The 16,481-nt window shown below is 35.1% G+C and overlaps 1 protein-coding gene across 1 annotated transcript in view; it reads right to left on the reverse strand.

Annotated features, from left to right (window-relative positions):
• CFH (complement factor H) overlaps positions 1 to 16,481 on the reverse strand; it is a 115,063-nt gene that overhangs the window by 20,967 nt on the left and 77,615 nt on the right. The window contains exons 12-16 of the mRNA XM_065938312.1: positions 15,438 to 15,614; positions 14,326 to 14,511; positions 14,036 to 14,215; positions 11,348 to 11,527; positions 5,269 to 5,451 (exon numbers count right to left, since the gene is read on the reverse strand). Of these exons, the coding sequence (XP_065794384.1) occupies positions 5,269 to 5,451; positions 11,348 to 11,527; positions 14,036 to 14,215; positions 14,326 to 14,511; positions 15,438 to 15,614 (906 nt within the window). The remainder of the gene's footprint in view (positions 1 to 5,268; positions 5,452 to 11,347; positions 11,528 to 14,035; positions 14,216 to 14,325; positions 14,512 to 15,437; positions 15,615 to 16,481) is intronic.

The raw sequence follows: 16,481 nt of genomic DNA on the forward strand, positions 1-16,481 counted from the left end.
GTTTGTTTTTCTGGTATTGAGCTACATGAGTGGTTTATATGTTTTTGAGATTAGTTCTTTGTCAGTTGCTTCATTTGCTATTATTTTCTCCATTCTGAATGCTGTCTTTTCACCTAGCTTAGAGTTTTCTTCATTGTGCAAAAGCTCTTACATTTAATTAGGTCCCATTTGTTTATTTTTGCTTTTATTTCCATTACTCTGGGAGGTGGGTCATAGAGGATCTTGTTGTGATTTACATCAGAGAGTGTTTTGCCTATGTTTTCCTCTAGGAGTTTTATAGTTTCTGATCTTACATTTTGATCTTTAATCTATTTTGAGTTTATTTTTGTGTATGGTGTTGGAAAGTGTTCTAGTTTCCTTCTTTTACAGATAGTTGACCAGTTTTCCCAGCACCACTTGTTAAAAGAGATTGTCTTTTCTCCATTGTATATTTTTGCCTCCTTTGTCAAAGACAAGGTGTCCATAGGTGCAAGGATTTATCTCTGGGTTTTCTATCTTGTTCCATTGATCTATATTGTTGTCATTGTGCCAGAACAATACTATCTTGATGACTGTAGCTTTGTAGTATAGTCTGAAGTCAGGCATGCTGATTCCTCCAGTTTCATTCTTCCTTATCAAGATTGCTTTGGCTATTCGAGGTTTTTTTTTTGTTTGTTTGTTTGTTTTTTGTATTTCCACACAAATTGTGAAATTATTTGTTCTAGTTCTGTGAAAAAATGCAGTTGGAGCTTGATAGGGATTGGACTGAATCTATAGATTCCTTTGGGTAGTACACTCATTTTCACTATATTGATTCTTCTGATCCATGAACATGGTAATTTCTCCATCTATTTGTGTCATCTTTGATTTCCTTCATCAGTGTTTTATAGCTGTCCATGTCTGGGTCTGTTGTTTATTTAGGTAGATTTATTCCTAAGTATTTTATTCATTTCATCACAGTGGTGAATGGGATTGTTTCCTTAATTTCTCATTCTGTTTTCTCATTGTTAGTGTATAGGAATGCAAGGGATTTCTGTGTATTAATTTTATATCCAGCAAATTTACTATATTAATTGATTAGGTCTAGTAATTTTTTGGTGGGGTTTTTAGGGTTTTCTATGTAGAGGATCAGGTCATCTGCAAACAGTGAGTTTTACTTCTTCTATTTCAATCTAGATTCCTTTTATTTCCTTTTCTTCTCTGATCATAGTGGATAAAACTTCTAAAACTATGTTGAATAGTAGTGGTGAGAGTTAGCACCTTTGTCATATTCCTGACTTATGGTAAATGATTTCAATTTTTCACCATTGAGGATAATGTTTGCTGTGGGTTTATCATATATGGCTTTTATTATGTTGAGGTATGGTCCTTCTATGCATGCTTTCTGGAGGGTTTTTATCATAAATGGATTTTAAGTTTTGTCAAAAGCGTTCTCTGAATCTATTTAGATAATCATATGGCTTTTTTCCTTCAAACTGTTAATGTTGTATATCACAATGATTGATTTGTGAATACTGAAGAACCCTTGCATCCCTGGGATAAAGTCTACTTGGTCATGATGTATGACCTTTTAAATATGTTGTTGAATTCTGTTTGCTAGAATTTTGCTAAGAGTTTTTGCATCTATTTCTTCAGTGAGATTGGCCTTTAGTTTTCTTTTTCTGTGGCATCTTTGTCTGGTTTTGGAATTAGGGTGATAGCTGCCTCACAGAATGAGTTTGGGAGCTTACCTTCCTCTGAAATTTTCAGGAAGGGTTTGAGTAGGATAGATGTTGAAAAGAAAAGTGAAAGTGAAGTCGTTCAGTCATGTCCAACTCTTTCTGACCAAATAGACTATAGCCTACCAGGCTTCTTTGTCTATGGGGTTTTCTAAGCAAGAGTACTGGAGTGGGTTGCCATTTCCTTCTCCAGGGGATCTTCCCAACCCAGGGGCTGAACGCGGGTCTCCCACATTGCAGGAAGATACTTTACCCTCTGAGCCACCAGGGAAGGATAGGTGTTATTAGCTTGTCTCTAAAGTTTTGGTAGAATTCACCTGTGAAGCCATCTGGTCCTAGGCTTTTGCTTGGAAGATTTTTGATTCCAGTTTCTATTTCCATGCTTGTGATGGGTCTGTTACGATTTTCTCTTTCTTCCTGGTTCAGTTTTGGAAGGTTATACTTTTCTAAGAATCTGTCCGTTTCTTCCAGGTTGTCCACTATATTGGCATATAGTTACTGATAGTAGTCTCCTTTGTATTTCTATGTTGTCATTACTTCTCCATTTTCATTTCTAATTTTATTGATTTGATTCTTCTCCATTTTTTTATTTGATGAGTCTGGCTAATGGTTTATCTATTTTATTTATCCTCTCAAAGAACTGACTTTTAGTTTTAATGATTTTTGCTATAGTCTCCTTTGTTTCTTTTTCATTTATTTATGTCTGGATTTTTATGATTTCCTTCTTCTACTAACCCTGGGGTTAGTAGTTTTCCAGTTGCTTTAGGTGTTAAGTTAGTTTATTTATTTGATTTTTCTCTTATTTCTTGAGGTGAGCTTGTAAAGTTATGAACATTTCCCTTAGCACTCTTTTTACTGAATCCCATAGGTTTTGGGTTGTCATGTTTTCATTTTCATTTGTTCCTATGTATATTTTGATTTCCTTTTTGATTTCTTCCATTATTTGCTGGTTATCCAGAATCATGTTATTTAGCCTCCATCTGTTTGTGTTTTTAATAGTTTTTTTCCTGTAGTTGACATCTAATCTTACCACATTGTGATCAGAAAAGATGCTTGAAATAATATCAATTTCTTTGAATTTACCAAGGCTAGATTTATGGCCCAGGATGTGATCTGTCCTGGAGACTGCTCCTTGTGCACTTGAGAAAAAGGTGAAATGCATTGTTTGGGGGTGAAATGTCCTAGAGATATCAATTAGGTCTAACTGGTTCATTGTATCATTTAAAATTTGTTTCCTTGCTAGTTTTCTGTTTGGTTGACATATCCATAGGTGTGAGTGGGGTATTAAAATATCCCACTATTATTGTGTTACTGTTAATTTCCTTTTCATACTTGTTAGCATTTGCCTTACGTATTGAGCTGCTCCTAAGTTGGTGCATAGGGTGCATATATATTTATAATTTTTATACCTTCTTCTTGAATTGATCCTTTGATCATTATGTAGTGTCTTTCTTTGCCTCTTTTCATGGCCTTTATTTCAAAGTCAACTTTGTCTGATATCAGTATTGCTACTCTTGATTTATTTTGGTCTCCATTTGCATGAAATATCTTTCCCTGCCCTTCACTTTCAGTATGTATGTGTCCCTTGTTTTGAGGTGGTCTATTTTAGAAAACATATATAAGGGTCTTGTTTTTGTATCCATTCAGCCAGTCTTTGTCTTTTGGTTGGGGCATTCAACCCATTTACATATTGGGTAATTATTGATAAGTATGATCCCATTGCCATTTACGTTGGAACAACATATTGTTAATTTTTTTCCATTGAATGATAATGTGTGCTGGTATGGACCTCTTCAGGTTCACCTCTTTTTGGGATTGTCTGATTTCTAGACCTGAATGTCTGCTTCCTTCCCCAGGTTAGAAAAGTTTAGCTATTATTTCTTCAAATATGTCTCTCTCTCTCTCTCTCTCTATTTTATATCCTTATAATGAGAATGGTACTGATGTTGTCCCAGGTGTCTGTTAACCTATCTTCATTTTTTAAATTATTTTTTTCTTTTTCTTGTGCTGCTTTGGAACTTTCCACTACTCTGTCTTCCATATCTCTGATCCATTCTTCTGAATCCTCTAATCTGCTATTGATTTTCTCTAGTGTATTTTTCATTTCAGCTGTTGTATCCTTCAGCACTGTTTAGTTCATCTTTATATTTTTTTATTCTTAAAATTCTGTTTTTATCCATTCTTCTCTAGTCCATTGATCAGCTTTATGGTCATTACCTTGCATGGTTTATTGGGCAGACTGCTTACTTTAACTTTGTTTAGTGACTTTTCTGAGATTTTGTCTGGTTCCTTTATTTGGAATGCATTTCTCTGTCTCATGATTTTACCTAACTCTTTGTTTATGTCTAAGAGTTAGGTGCATCCCTGATCTTAGAGAAGTGGTCGTATGTAGGAGAAGTCTATGGGGCCCAGCAGAATGCTCCTCTCTGTAGGATCTGAGCAGCAGACCTAGATGATATAGGGGTGCCCTTCTGCTGTACCAATGCCAACTACACTGGGTGCACTGGTAGGAAAGAATCCCACCTCCTCCCCTGTTGGCTGCCAGACTCTGCCTCATGTAGTGGCTGCCAGCCCACTCATAGGCAGGATGAAGTGCTGATGGAGCTGGGTTCAACGCCTAAGTGTACATGGGCTGATATCACACCCAAGAGCAGGGTGAGATGCAGGTGTAGCAGCTGTGGAGCTCAGCAGAGTCTGGGGCTGGTGCTGTCATGCTGGTGAGTTGTTAAGCCTCTGGTGCTAGTAAGCTATGTGTGTGTGTTGGGGAGAACTCTAAAGTGGCACTTGTCTCTCACAATGGCTGGCACCAGCATCTATGATCCCAAGTGTCTCCTATCCCTCTAAGAGTTTCCCAAAGATAAGCAAATTAGTCTAACCCAAGCCTCTTTCCCATTGATGCCTCTTCACTGGGGCACAGAGCACGTGAGATTTCTGTGTGCCTTTAAAGAGCAGCAGCTCTGTTTCCTACGGCCCTCTGGCTTTCTTGTGCACAAGTTATACTGGACTTCTAAGTCAGAATTTCTGTGGCTTATCTTTCAGGACCATGACTCCCAGGCTGGGCAGCCCAGCTGTCCCTTCATCCTTGTCCTTTTGATCATTAGGAAAAAAAATTGCATAAACATAAATTTTACCTGTTATTTGCACAGTAGCCCAAAGAGTTTGCGTTTCTCATCAGAAGTAAAAATGTTCATCAATTCATAAACTGAAACTGTGATTTACTGTTTCAAGATAAATTGAAAGATACAGAGAGGACTTCATCTTGCTGATCCATACAAAGAATATGTGCTGCTTGGTCACTTAGTCAAGTCCAACTCTTTGCAACCCAATGGACTCTAGCCCACCAGGTTCCTCTGAACATGGAATTTCCCAGGTAAGAACACTGGAGTGGGTTGCCATTCCCCCCACCCCACCCCAGGGGATCTTCCCCATGCAGGGATTGAACCTGTATCTCCTGCGTCTCTTGCACTGCAGGAGGTTTCTTTACCACTGAGCCACCATGGAAGGATACGAAGCTTAGAGGAGTATTAATCTTCTTTAAAGAACGTTTTAAACAAACTTATGCACTACTCACCAATACAACGTGGGATTGACTGCCATCTTCCATCCTTGCACACAATTTCTTCTGCATCTTGAATTAGATAATTTTCTTTACACAGAATTGATATTTTTTCTCCATCTTGATATTTCACTGTAGTTGTCATATCTCGAGCATTGGAAATCTGGGGTGGAGGTGGGCACTGTTGTATTTGTGCTTCTGAAAATATTAAAATTAGATTTCTGGATTAGAAAGTGTAAGTTCAAATATTAAAGGAAATTTTTTCAATAAACAGAAATCTGTAATAATATATCATAAATGATCAAATAATATGATACTTTATAATTATACACTTAAGCTTGTTTAGCACTTTAATATATCACATTTGGTTCACAGTCTCGTGGTCTTTCTTGTAGCTTCTTCCTTTTATTCTTTCTATGGTCAATCTTGCATGATTTATGTAAACTGATTTTAATTTTTTCTAACCTTTAGGATGCCCTAAATGAATTGTTCACTCAGTTATAGGTACTGAGGAAAAACTGGTATCAGGGTCTTTTTGTTTGTTTGTTTCTTAATAGATACTCATGATCAGATATATTGGAATTGGATTGAAGCCCTCACAAATTTTTCTACCATGGGAGCTGATTAGTCAAAGGATAAACCACATTTAGTTAATAAATATTATTTTGATGCTGATTTTTGAGCTAGGTAAGAGTTAGATATTTTCACTGGGTTTTAGAGTGAATTGTTTACAGTTCAGTACTCTCCTGGAGATACAATTCACTAGCTTGCCTGCACTGTTAAAGGATATACACAATGATGAATGCACCTGCTTTAATGATTAGCAAGCCTGGCTTTTAGTACGCAACCAACCAGAGGGTATAAAACAATCCCTCGGTAAACTGTGTCTGAGTCCATCAAATGGAGATACCTCAGGTATACAATTCATAATCTGAAGACAAAACCTGTTCTGCTCAACTGAGGGAAGACTGTATGAATACACCTGGAAGACTTTGGAGCCCTTTATGACTCCTTGGTTTTGCTTTCTCCTGTCATACTTCACTTGTGTATGTGTGTGTGTGTGTGTGTGTGTGTGTTTTCATTTATTTTTATTAGTTGGAGGCTAATTACTTTACAATATTGTAGTGGTTTTTGTCATACATTGACATGAATCAGCCATGGATTTACATGTATTGCCCATCCCGATCCCCCCTCCCACCTCCCTCTCTACCCGATCCCTCTGGGTCTTCCCAGTGCACCAGGCCCGAGCACTTGTCTCATGCATCCAGCCTGGGCTGGTGATCTGTTTCACCCTAGATAATATACATGTTTCGATGCTGTTCTCTCCAAACATCCCACTCGCACCTTCTCCCACAGAGTCCAAAAGTTTGTTCTGTACATCTGTGTCTCTTTTTCTGTTTTGCATATAGGGTTATCATTACCATCTTTCTAAATTCCATATATATGTGTTAGTATACTGTAATGGTCTTTATCTTTCTGGCTTACTTCACTCTGTATAATGGGCTCCAGTTTCATCCATCTCATTAGAACTGATTCAAACGAATTCTTTTTAATGGCTGAGTAATATTCCATGGTGTATATGTACCATAGCCTCCTTTTTATTTCATTAGAAGCACATGCAAGTATAGGCTGTAAACTCATAAATCCTTTCAGGGACCCAACATTTTGTATTAAATTCAGAGAAATATTTGACTGAATACACCTTATTCATCATTAGTAATATCATCAGATTTTCTATTCTGATCTGTCAGTAGGAGTATTTTGTGTGCTATGTTGTGCTTAGCTGCTCAGTCGTGTCGAACTCTTTGTGACCCCATGGACTATAATCTGCCAGGCTCCTCTGTCCATGGGGATTCTGGATTCTCCAGACAAGAATACTAGAGTAGGAAGCCTTTCCCTCCTCCAGTGGATCTTCCCGACACAGGAATCGAACTGAGGTCTCCTGCAACTCAGGTGGATTCTTTACCATCAGAGCCACCAGGGAAGACTTGGAATACTTTATGTTTCATCAAAAATTTTTGTCTTATTTCTGTTTTAACTATCTTGACATTTTTATCAATGTATTTTCAAAATTTCATTTTCTTTTGTGTCTGATGTTTAAAATTTTTGTCCTAATAATTTTAATTTATACTTGTTAAAAGTCTTGCAAAAGTTAGTCTATACACTACATTTCCCCATAAACTATTTTGCAAATCAGCTATTTATGCTTTTTAGTTTATTATAAAAATTGACATTTTAATTTCAGTTTTTCTTTCCTTCTATGTTCTTTGGATGTATGTTCTTTTCTAGATTCTAGATTGTATTACCTATTACTTAGGTTCCTTTTTTTCTGTAAAGAAAGTTTTAATTTATACATATCTTTGTTTTTTGCTGTATACCATAGATTCCAAAGTATACTGTTTCATTTTACTTAATTTATTTTCTGTCAATAAATCACAGAAAAAAATTTTTTTTAATTTTCAAGTGTTGTGATATGGGTTAATAAGTTGTTTAGCTAGTTTTCTTTTAATTTGCAATTGCTTTTAATTTAGAGAGAATAATTTGAGGACACATTACATGAAACTCATTAGGAGTTGCTTTATCACATGAAAATAATCAAGTGTTTTAAATTAATTATCTATATTTTGATAAATTGATGTGGACTTCCAGAGAAGGCATATTATGAAAACTGTGAAGACCTATTTTATAAATATTAAAGACGTAATTCACAAGGACTAAGCCATTATAAATATATGATGTATCTAAGAATATATCAGAATACATGAAGCAAAGATATGCAGAACTGAAAAAAGAAGTAGACAAATCCACATCCCTTGTTAGCAATTCTGAGAGCCTTCCTACTCTGATGGATAGAACAATGAGAAAAAACTATTTTAAGACATAGGCACATTTTTTTAGAACACTAAGAACAATGTTAACCTGATCTAGAAACTAGAATACACATATACTTTATATGAAATGGAAACATCACAAAGATAGACAATATGTTGTGCAACAAAGAAAGAATAAAATTCAAAATATTAAAAATTTGCAGAGTGTGTTCTATGACAAGGAATTAGATTAGAAATCAATAAGAATAAATTATCCATGCAATCACACATGATAATCATCAAATTGTGTACAGTAAAAATAAGCAGCTCTCTAGATAAAAATCATACTGCAGTATGACTGCTAATGAAGAATGAATTATTTAGAAAATCATAAATATGTGAGAATTGAACAACAAATTTCTAAACAACTGTTCTGTCAAAGAAGTCACTAGGAATATTAGGAAATGTTTCACATAGAGTTAAATGAAAATAAAATTGATACATATTTATAAATTTTTGAGGCACAGATAAAGCAATTCTTAACAGTCCAAAAAGGTAGTTTTACACAGGTAAAGCAATACTTAGAAGTAAAAAAAGGTAGTTTTGCAGTTTTAGATTTAAAAAGCAGGATGGTTTGAATCAATGTTTTCATTTTCTATCTTAAGAAATGAAAGAGTAAAATTACAATCAAGCCATTAGAAAAAAGGCAAATTAAGTCCACAAGAGAGAAAAAATTTGAGGAAGATTAATAGAAAAGAGAAATCAGAAAATTAACAAAGTTAAAAATCAAGAATATTAACATGATAAAAATTAGACAAGAGAGGAAATGGAAGAAACTAAGGGTGCTAAAAAATGTTAATTTGAAAATGTTAATTTCGAAAACCAAAACTCTGATCACAAAATAAAGGTGGGAAACAACTCTCAATACCAAGAATGAAAGAGCTGATACCACCAAATATACTATAGGATTGAAAGAAAAATAGAATGTTAAGTGACTATTAGAAATGATTTTACATCAATCAATTTCATAAGTTACGTAAAATAGAGGTATTTCTTGAAAAATGCAACTTCACACAATGATAAGACAATGTAGAAAATGTGAATAGCATACTCCCTATTAAAGAAATTGAATTCTTCATCAAGGGAATGTTTCGAAGAAGCAAACTGTATATCAGATCTCACATGTGCTCAAGCGTGTCCAACTCTCTGCAACCCTATGGACTGTAGCCTGCCAGGCTTTTCTGTCCATGGGATTCTCCAGGCAAGAATACTGGAGTGGGTAACCATTCCCTTCTCTAGGGGATCTTCCCCACTCAGGGACTGAACCTGGGTCTCCTGAATTGCAGGCAGATTCTTTACTGAGTTCCCAGGGGAGCCTACTGGTATGTCTAGAAAAATTGAAGCAGAAATAAATAGAGACATACCATGTTTATGATTTCAAAATTCAAAATGGTAAAGAGGTCAATTCTCCACAATTCGTTTCTCATTACAAAGTCACCCCTTTCCATATACAACCCAATATTTTATCAAAATTTGTAAGTTTCCCCTGAAATTTCTATGTTCAAAACCGGAATAACTAAAGTAATTTTGAGTGAAAGGAACATACTTGGAGACTATTATCAGACTTTCAGCCTACTAAAAAGCTAGTTACAAAGGTAATTTGGCAGCAGTGAAGATTGTTAAATGACTGAATACAAAGTTCAGAAATAAATCAACATTTTCATAGTTAACTGATTTTCCACTTCAAAGTCTTTTCCACACATATTGCTAAAATAATTGACAAATCCATCCATAAAAAATCAACTCCTACTTTATGCAATCCTCAAATGTTCACATAAGACAGATAACATACTTAAATATACTCACATAACACTATAAAGTTTCTAGAAGAAACTGTAGAACATACATAATTCACTACCTGTAAATGTTGTTTCCTTAAAGATGCAGTTGTGTAGCAAGCTTTTTTTTATTTTTATATTTGCTATTAATTTAGAATAATTTACAAACATGAATTCCTTGAAATTTGTTGGGAATTCCTTCATCATGTGAAATAATAAATTGTTTTAATTTAATTATATTTAATAAGCTAATACAGATTTCCAGACAAGGTGCATGACAAAAATTAAGAAATATTTTATAATTATAAAAAAATTAACTCACAAGGGCTAAGCAATCACAAATATATAATGTATAATATACAATGCTGTGTTTAGCCACTCGGTCATGTCCCACTTTTATGATACCATGGCCTGCAACCTGCCAGGCTCCTCTGTCCTTGGGGCTTCTCCAGGCAAGAATTCTGGAGTGGGTTGCATCCATGGGATCTTCCCAACACAGGGATTCACCAGGTCCCCCCCACCCGCGCCACTGCAGGTGGATTATAGACTGATCTACCAGGGAAGTTCAAGAATCCTGGAGTGGGCAGCCTAACTCTGCTCTAGTTGATATTCCTGATCTAGAAATTGAACTGGGATCTCCTGCATTGCAGGCAGATTCTTTACCAGCTGAGCTACCAGGGAAGCCCATAATACACAATGTACATTATCTTTGGGCATGGCAGTTATTTAGAAGCTTGTTGTTTAATTCCCAAATAGTTATGCTTTTCTAAATAATTTATTCTCCATTAATACAGCTTTACTGTGGTATGGTTTTTATATAGGGATCTTTATAAAAGGATGAATTATGAGGTTGAATATTAGACAATAGATTTGGTTTTGTATTGATTTGAAGCTTCTTTCTAGATAGTCTAGGCTTGTAGAAATTGGTAAAAATATTGAGGATAGGGAGTCAAGATGTCACAGTCGGAGAAGAGAAACACAGATATGAAAAGTGGAAAACTGAAATGAACCAATTCAACTGGAATTCATCGTGTCAACATGACTCAAGACTTTTCAAGACAGTTAAACAAATAGAGAAATAGATATATAGACTGATACATAAATAGATATGTGGATAAATACATAATAGTTCAGCATAAGCATGAGCACATTTATGTGTAATACACAAAATCAGAAGTAATGGCTTTCCCGTAGAAATGAGCACATCTACTGCCCAGATGTTAATTTAAAGTCACAAAGTCTCTGGGTGGTTTGTCACATAGCTGACTAAGGCACATTATACAATTAATATTTAGACACAGTATTTTGATTAGCTTCTAAATTACCTTGCAGAAGGAAAACATTTGTAATGATATATAGCTAAATTTCCTTGAAGGACACAAAGATACTACTTTTACGAGTTAGAAATAGAATACATTTTTTAAAACATTACAGACAAGAGATTACCTTCTTTGCAGGTTACTTTAGGATCCCATTTTCCATTTATACAGATTGAGTGTTTGAGTTCTGATTTTCCTCGGCATTGGTAACTTTTGTTGGTGTTATGATCATATTCAATTTTATGTGCTAGTTCTCCATTAGGTAGAAATAATTTTGACCCTTTACACTTCTTAAGTTCATCTGTTGCTATAAAATGAAAACATTCCCTTGAAAAGACTAGTTTTAAAGAACCAAATTGCTAATAAAATATAGCTATGGAGTCAATAAAATAATGATGTTAGCATTTATGCCTACAAATTCCAGCAGCCAAGTTACTGCTAATCAAATTACATGAGATGAAAAATTATACATGAGCCTGAGTCCTGCATCCAGTTTTTGAAATTTCAGAGAAAATATCTATCCTAAAGATTTCTGCCTTTTTGACTGGAAAACTTCTTGATGACTACACAGCAAATAGTCATCACATGAATGAATTTGGTTCCAAATTTGAAATCTGTGCAAATGTTCATATAATTTTCTTGTTGACCTTAAGCATCTCGGCATTATTTTTAACCCATAATCTTAAAACAATAAAATAAAAACAATTATCTGTGAACATAGCATGCCAAGTTGTTATTTTATATATATTTTTTCAAGAAATGAAATGAAACATAATAATAAAACAAGTTTTATTATCCAATAATAACACCTATCCAAGGCATTTTGTATAGAATCTTAACTTTTAAGCAAATCTTTTACCTAACCACCCAAAGTGAACAAATACTTGAAATAAGAAAATGGGTACTTAAAGTTACAACATATCTTGTATATACACTTAGAGTCTTTGAGACACTATGTTATGTATCAGATCATTCTATAATCCAATATAATGCCAAGATAACAATTTTTTTCCAGCTCCAGGATAAGTTAAATATGGACTAAGAAGCTTTTTATATAGATGCCTATTTCATAAATTCAATGCAGGTGGAGGTTCTTTTTGAATTTGACAAAATATCCATATAGGTCTTTGGCAGTATATGTTAATGATTTGTTAATGACAAAAGTATAGATACCTATTTCAGAAATTCAGTGCAGGTGGAGGTTCTTTTTGAATTTGACAAAATATCCGTATAGGTCTTTGGCAGTATATGTTAATGATTTGTTAATGACAAAGGTTAAGTGAAATGAATAAAATAAGGAAAAGTCAAGTCAAAGGAAAAGTCAAAGAAAAGTGATGATTTCAAAATGAAACTCTAAAAAATAAAATAAGGAGCTGAATTCAAAACACCCTGGAGGATTGAGAAATAGCCCTGTTTTTAGGATTTGTTCAGACAATTGAAGGACACAAAATCAGTAGTATCCTTCAAGGAATGGTGGCCAAATGAAGATGTATACTCAAAAAGAGCAGTGGTGACTGTGGGCCTCATCCTATGATGGACTGGTTTCTGGAAGGAAAGCAGACTTATTTTATTAGAAGAAAATAAGCATACTAGGAAGAATGACAAGCTATATTAGACAGAGTTACAAAATAAACCTTGAGAGAACAAAACTGGAATAAGGTCTATTATAGAAAAGGGGACTACATTAAACTGAATACAGGTAGAGGATTAAACTTTGCAAGGAAAGCTCTGAGGTCAGAAGAGTAATAATTGAGGCAGACATTTTGCATAAGGTAGAATGTAAAGTTAAATGAAGTGAGGTCATTTGAGGAGATAGAGGACAACGGTGAGGTTTGGTCTTGAAGACTGGCAATTTCTAGCAGAAGAATGTGTTCACAAAAATTAGGGATTAATAAGGAAAAATTTATTGTTTAACTAAATAAACTCCTACTGAATGTCTCCCATCTGTCAACTGGTCTTTTGAGTATGGGTCTTTCAACATACTGTCGGCGCGGAAAACAGCTATCAGTCCCTGTCCTCATTCAGGCCCTGAGCCTAAGCCCTACCTTCTTCTTGGAATAATTAATGACTAGAAATATAATGGAGTTAATAGGCCTGGACACCCAGGGCTCTCTTTGAATGCAGAGCCCAGGAAAACTCCAGGAAAGAGTCTATTCCAAGAGAAAAAATGAAAGAAGGCAGCTAAGATTGATTCTCCTGGTCAATCATCAAAGACTCAGTCATCCAAAGGTCAGGATGAGTCTCTTACAGGGAACTGTGTCAGGGCAGGTTTCTGGCCCCACCCAAAGTGCCTCCCATTACTGTTACTTACTAACAGGGTGGGCTTGAGCCCACCCTACACAGCACAGAAACTTCTCTTTGCAGAATTTGAAACAGACTGAGAAATTATCATTGTTAGAAGCTTTGAGAGAGGCAAGATTCTTACAGAAATGTATCAAAAGGGTATTCCCTCAACTCTAATTCTTGGTTTCAAATGTTCTAAAAGAAATAGTACCATATAAAAGCAAAAATGGCATTTCTGCAATGATAGTTGTATTTTCCTGGTAACTAGTACTCACATTTTAATCACATGAGTACCTATCAGTAAGATTTAGCTTCACACTTATCAAGATAAACAATGTTAACATCAGGACAGAAAGATGTATAAAATTCTATTGCTAGTTTATATATTTCTTCTTTAGACACATATTGAAGTATAAAAATCAAATGTTTGGGATCATTATATAATTTAAGATCCGACATTTTCAAGGATAACTCTAAATTTCAACAGAATGCCTGCAAATACTAAATGTCAATTTGAGATGTGTATTCTGACCAATGCACTGAGGAGGCTGGGTCCACTCTCCACTAATACACGTGATAAATCCGGGTCCAATCATTGTAAATGCTTCTCTGCAACTGAACTCTACCGAGTCGCCATGCTGGTAGGGAGGGACAGAAGGCTTGACATCGCCATGATCAAGGTCAGGTATATCTCCACAGGTACGCTCCTCCTCTGAAAATTCACAAAAATAGGTTTGTCTTTAAAATATTATTTAAATGTGTATATGGATACAAATAAAAATATTGATTTACCTTTAAATATTACTAATTTTAATACATTACCAATACACACAGGTAAAGCTGTCCATTCTCCATCAACACACTGAATTTTACGAGAACCCTTCATCAGAAATCTGGGGTTGCAAGCATATTCCACGACCTCATTGTGTGCATATTCTTCTTTGTGTATTTCTTTCCCTTTCCCATTGAGAAGTTGAGGAGGTGGAGCACACGATTTTACTTTCCCTTCTGTAGAAATATTGTGTAAATTATGGTTATATTGTTTGTTTTATCACTGAAAAATCCAGCTAATGCAGCAATTTTTTTCACTAACTGATCTTTTGTTTATTATATTATATACTTCAGCATTCTTAAGCAATGAAAAAGGAATAGTGTTTACACCAGACTCATGTTTACCAATTCTATTACTCATCTTGAACTAGCATATTGAAGTCTGTGTTTGCTCAGAAAGCATGTTCATTATCCAGACATGCTAATAGGTATGCAAGCCAATTACTCAGTCTGGGTGTATAAATTACAGCAATACTTTTATTCCACAGAAACACTGCATGAAAACTTTTTGGAAAAAAATATCGTTTGAGAGAAGCATTTGAACAGTTTAACTTTGATTCATGTTATTTGATACGTGTGATTGAACTGACTTTAAGTTACTTTAACACTCTTTAGACATACTTGAGGACACTAGAGGTAAAGCTCACAGTATATAAACTATTCAATATTAATGGTGGAATTGCAGGAAAAAGGAAAACAAACAAGTAATCCCGCCACTGTCAGGTTCCTCATGTATTTCTGTGGATTCTGCACCACAGATTTTAAGAAGCGCCTGGAGGTTAATTTCTTAAATAAAGAAAACTGAGGTATCTACTACCCAGCACATGTCCTTGGTGGGTTTGCTGTTGCTAAGTCGCTTCAGTCCTGTCTGACTCTGTGTGACCCCATAAACAGCAGCCCACCAGGCTTCTCTGTCTGGGATTTTCCAGGCAAGAATTCTAGACTGGGTTGCCATTTCCTTCTCCACCTTGATGGGTATATCTCTGGCTTAATGCATTCGACTATAGATGCACTGGAAGTGGACAGAAAATTGAGAGGGAAATAAAAAGGTTGATATCTGAAATCCCAACTCTTGCTCCAACAACTGTCAGATAAATATTTACCTTTACATGTTGGAAGTTTAGGGGACCATCCAAAGTGGTAGCACTGAACTGAATCTGCTCCAACCATAATACGGCCTTGACTGCAGGAGAATTTCAGCACATCTCCAACTTTAAATGTTTCTTTCCTGGGATAAGCATTTAAGTATGTATCCATTTCAGGAATACTGCATTCTCTTTCTAACGAAAAAGATAAATATTTGAGTGAGAATATTTAATCACTGCAAAATAAAGATTTGTGTCTCATAAAATGAGGTGCTGGGTACTGCATACACAGAGGGACAGCACATTAATGCTCTTCCTTAAAAATATATTCCATATTAGGTTTCATATACAATCTGGGACTTTTGAGAAATATTAAGGTATTGAACAGCAACATATACGTCCTGATAATTTATTTGTAAAGAGAACTCGTTAATACTGGATCTGATTTTATCACTGACATTTACAAAATATAGTGGTACCTTTTTGGTCTCAAAATGTATAAATATTCTCTCAGAATAAAAAAAATGACACAACTTTAAAATTGAATATAAATTTAAAAAACGGTATTTTAAAAACTATAACTGGAAAACTAGAACACACAAGAGAGCCATTTCTCTTGCATTTGAGTTACAGGTACAATAAAAATCACTTAATTTTATCTACAAGTGTAGAAATCAAACTGAAACATGAAACAAAATGAGTAAACATGTTCAAGGTCACATAGGCATATTCTAGGTGTCTTGATTATGTACATGACAACACAAACATCTAAACTTATTGTACCTATAAATGATCTTAACCATTAATATATGTTTGATTATTCTGATTCATTTTAAAAATGTGTAAACTTATCATTGAAAATTTGTAAAATCTATGAAATTTGTGACATTGTTGTGCGTGGATTAGTCACTCAGTTGAGTCTGACCCTTTGTGACCCCATGGAGTACAGCTAGCCAGGCTCCTCTGTCCACGGAATTCTCCAGGCAAGAATGCCAGAGTGGGGTACTCATTCCCTTCTCTAGGGGATCTTCCTAACCCAGGGATCAAACTCAGGTCTCCTGC

The sequence above is a fragment of the Muntiacus reevesi genome, chromosome 5 (assembly GCF_963930625.1).
Source record: "Muntiacus reevesi chromosome 5, mMunRee1.1, whole genome shotgun sequence".
Classification (NCBI taxonomy): domain Eukaryota; kingdom Metazoa; phylum Chordata; class Mammalia; order Artiodactyla; family Cervidae; genus Muntiacus; species Muntiacus reevesi.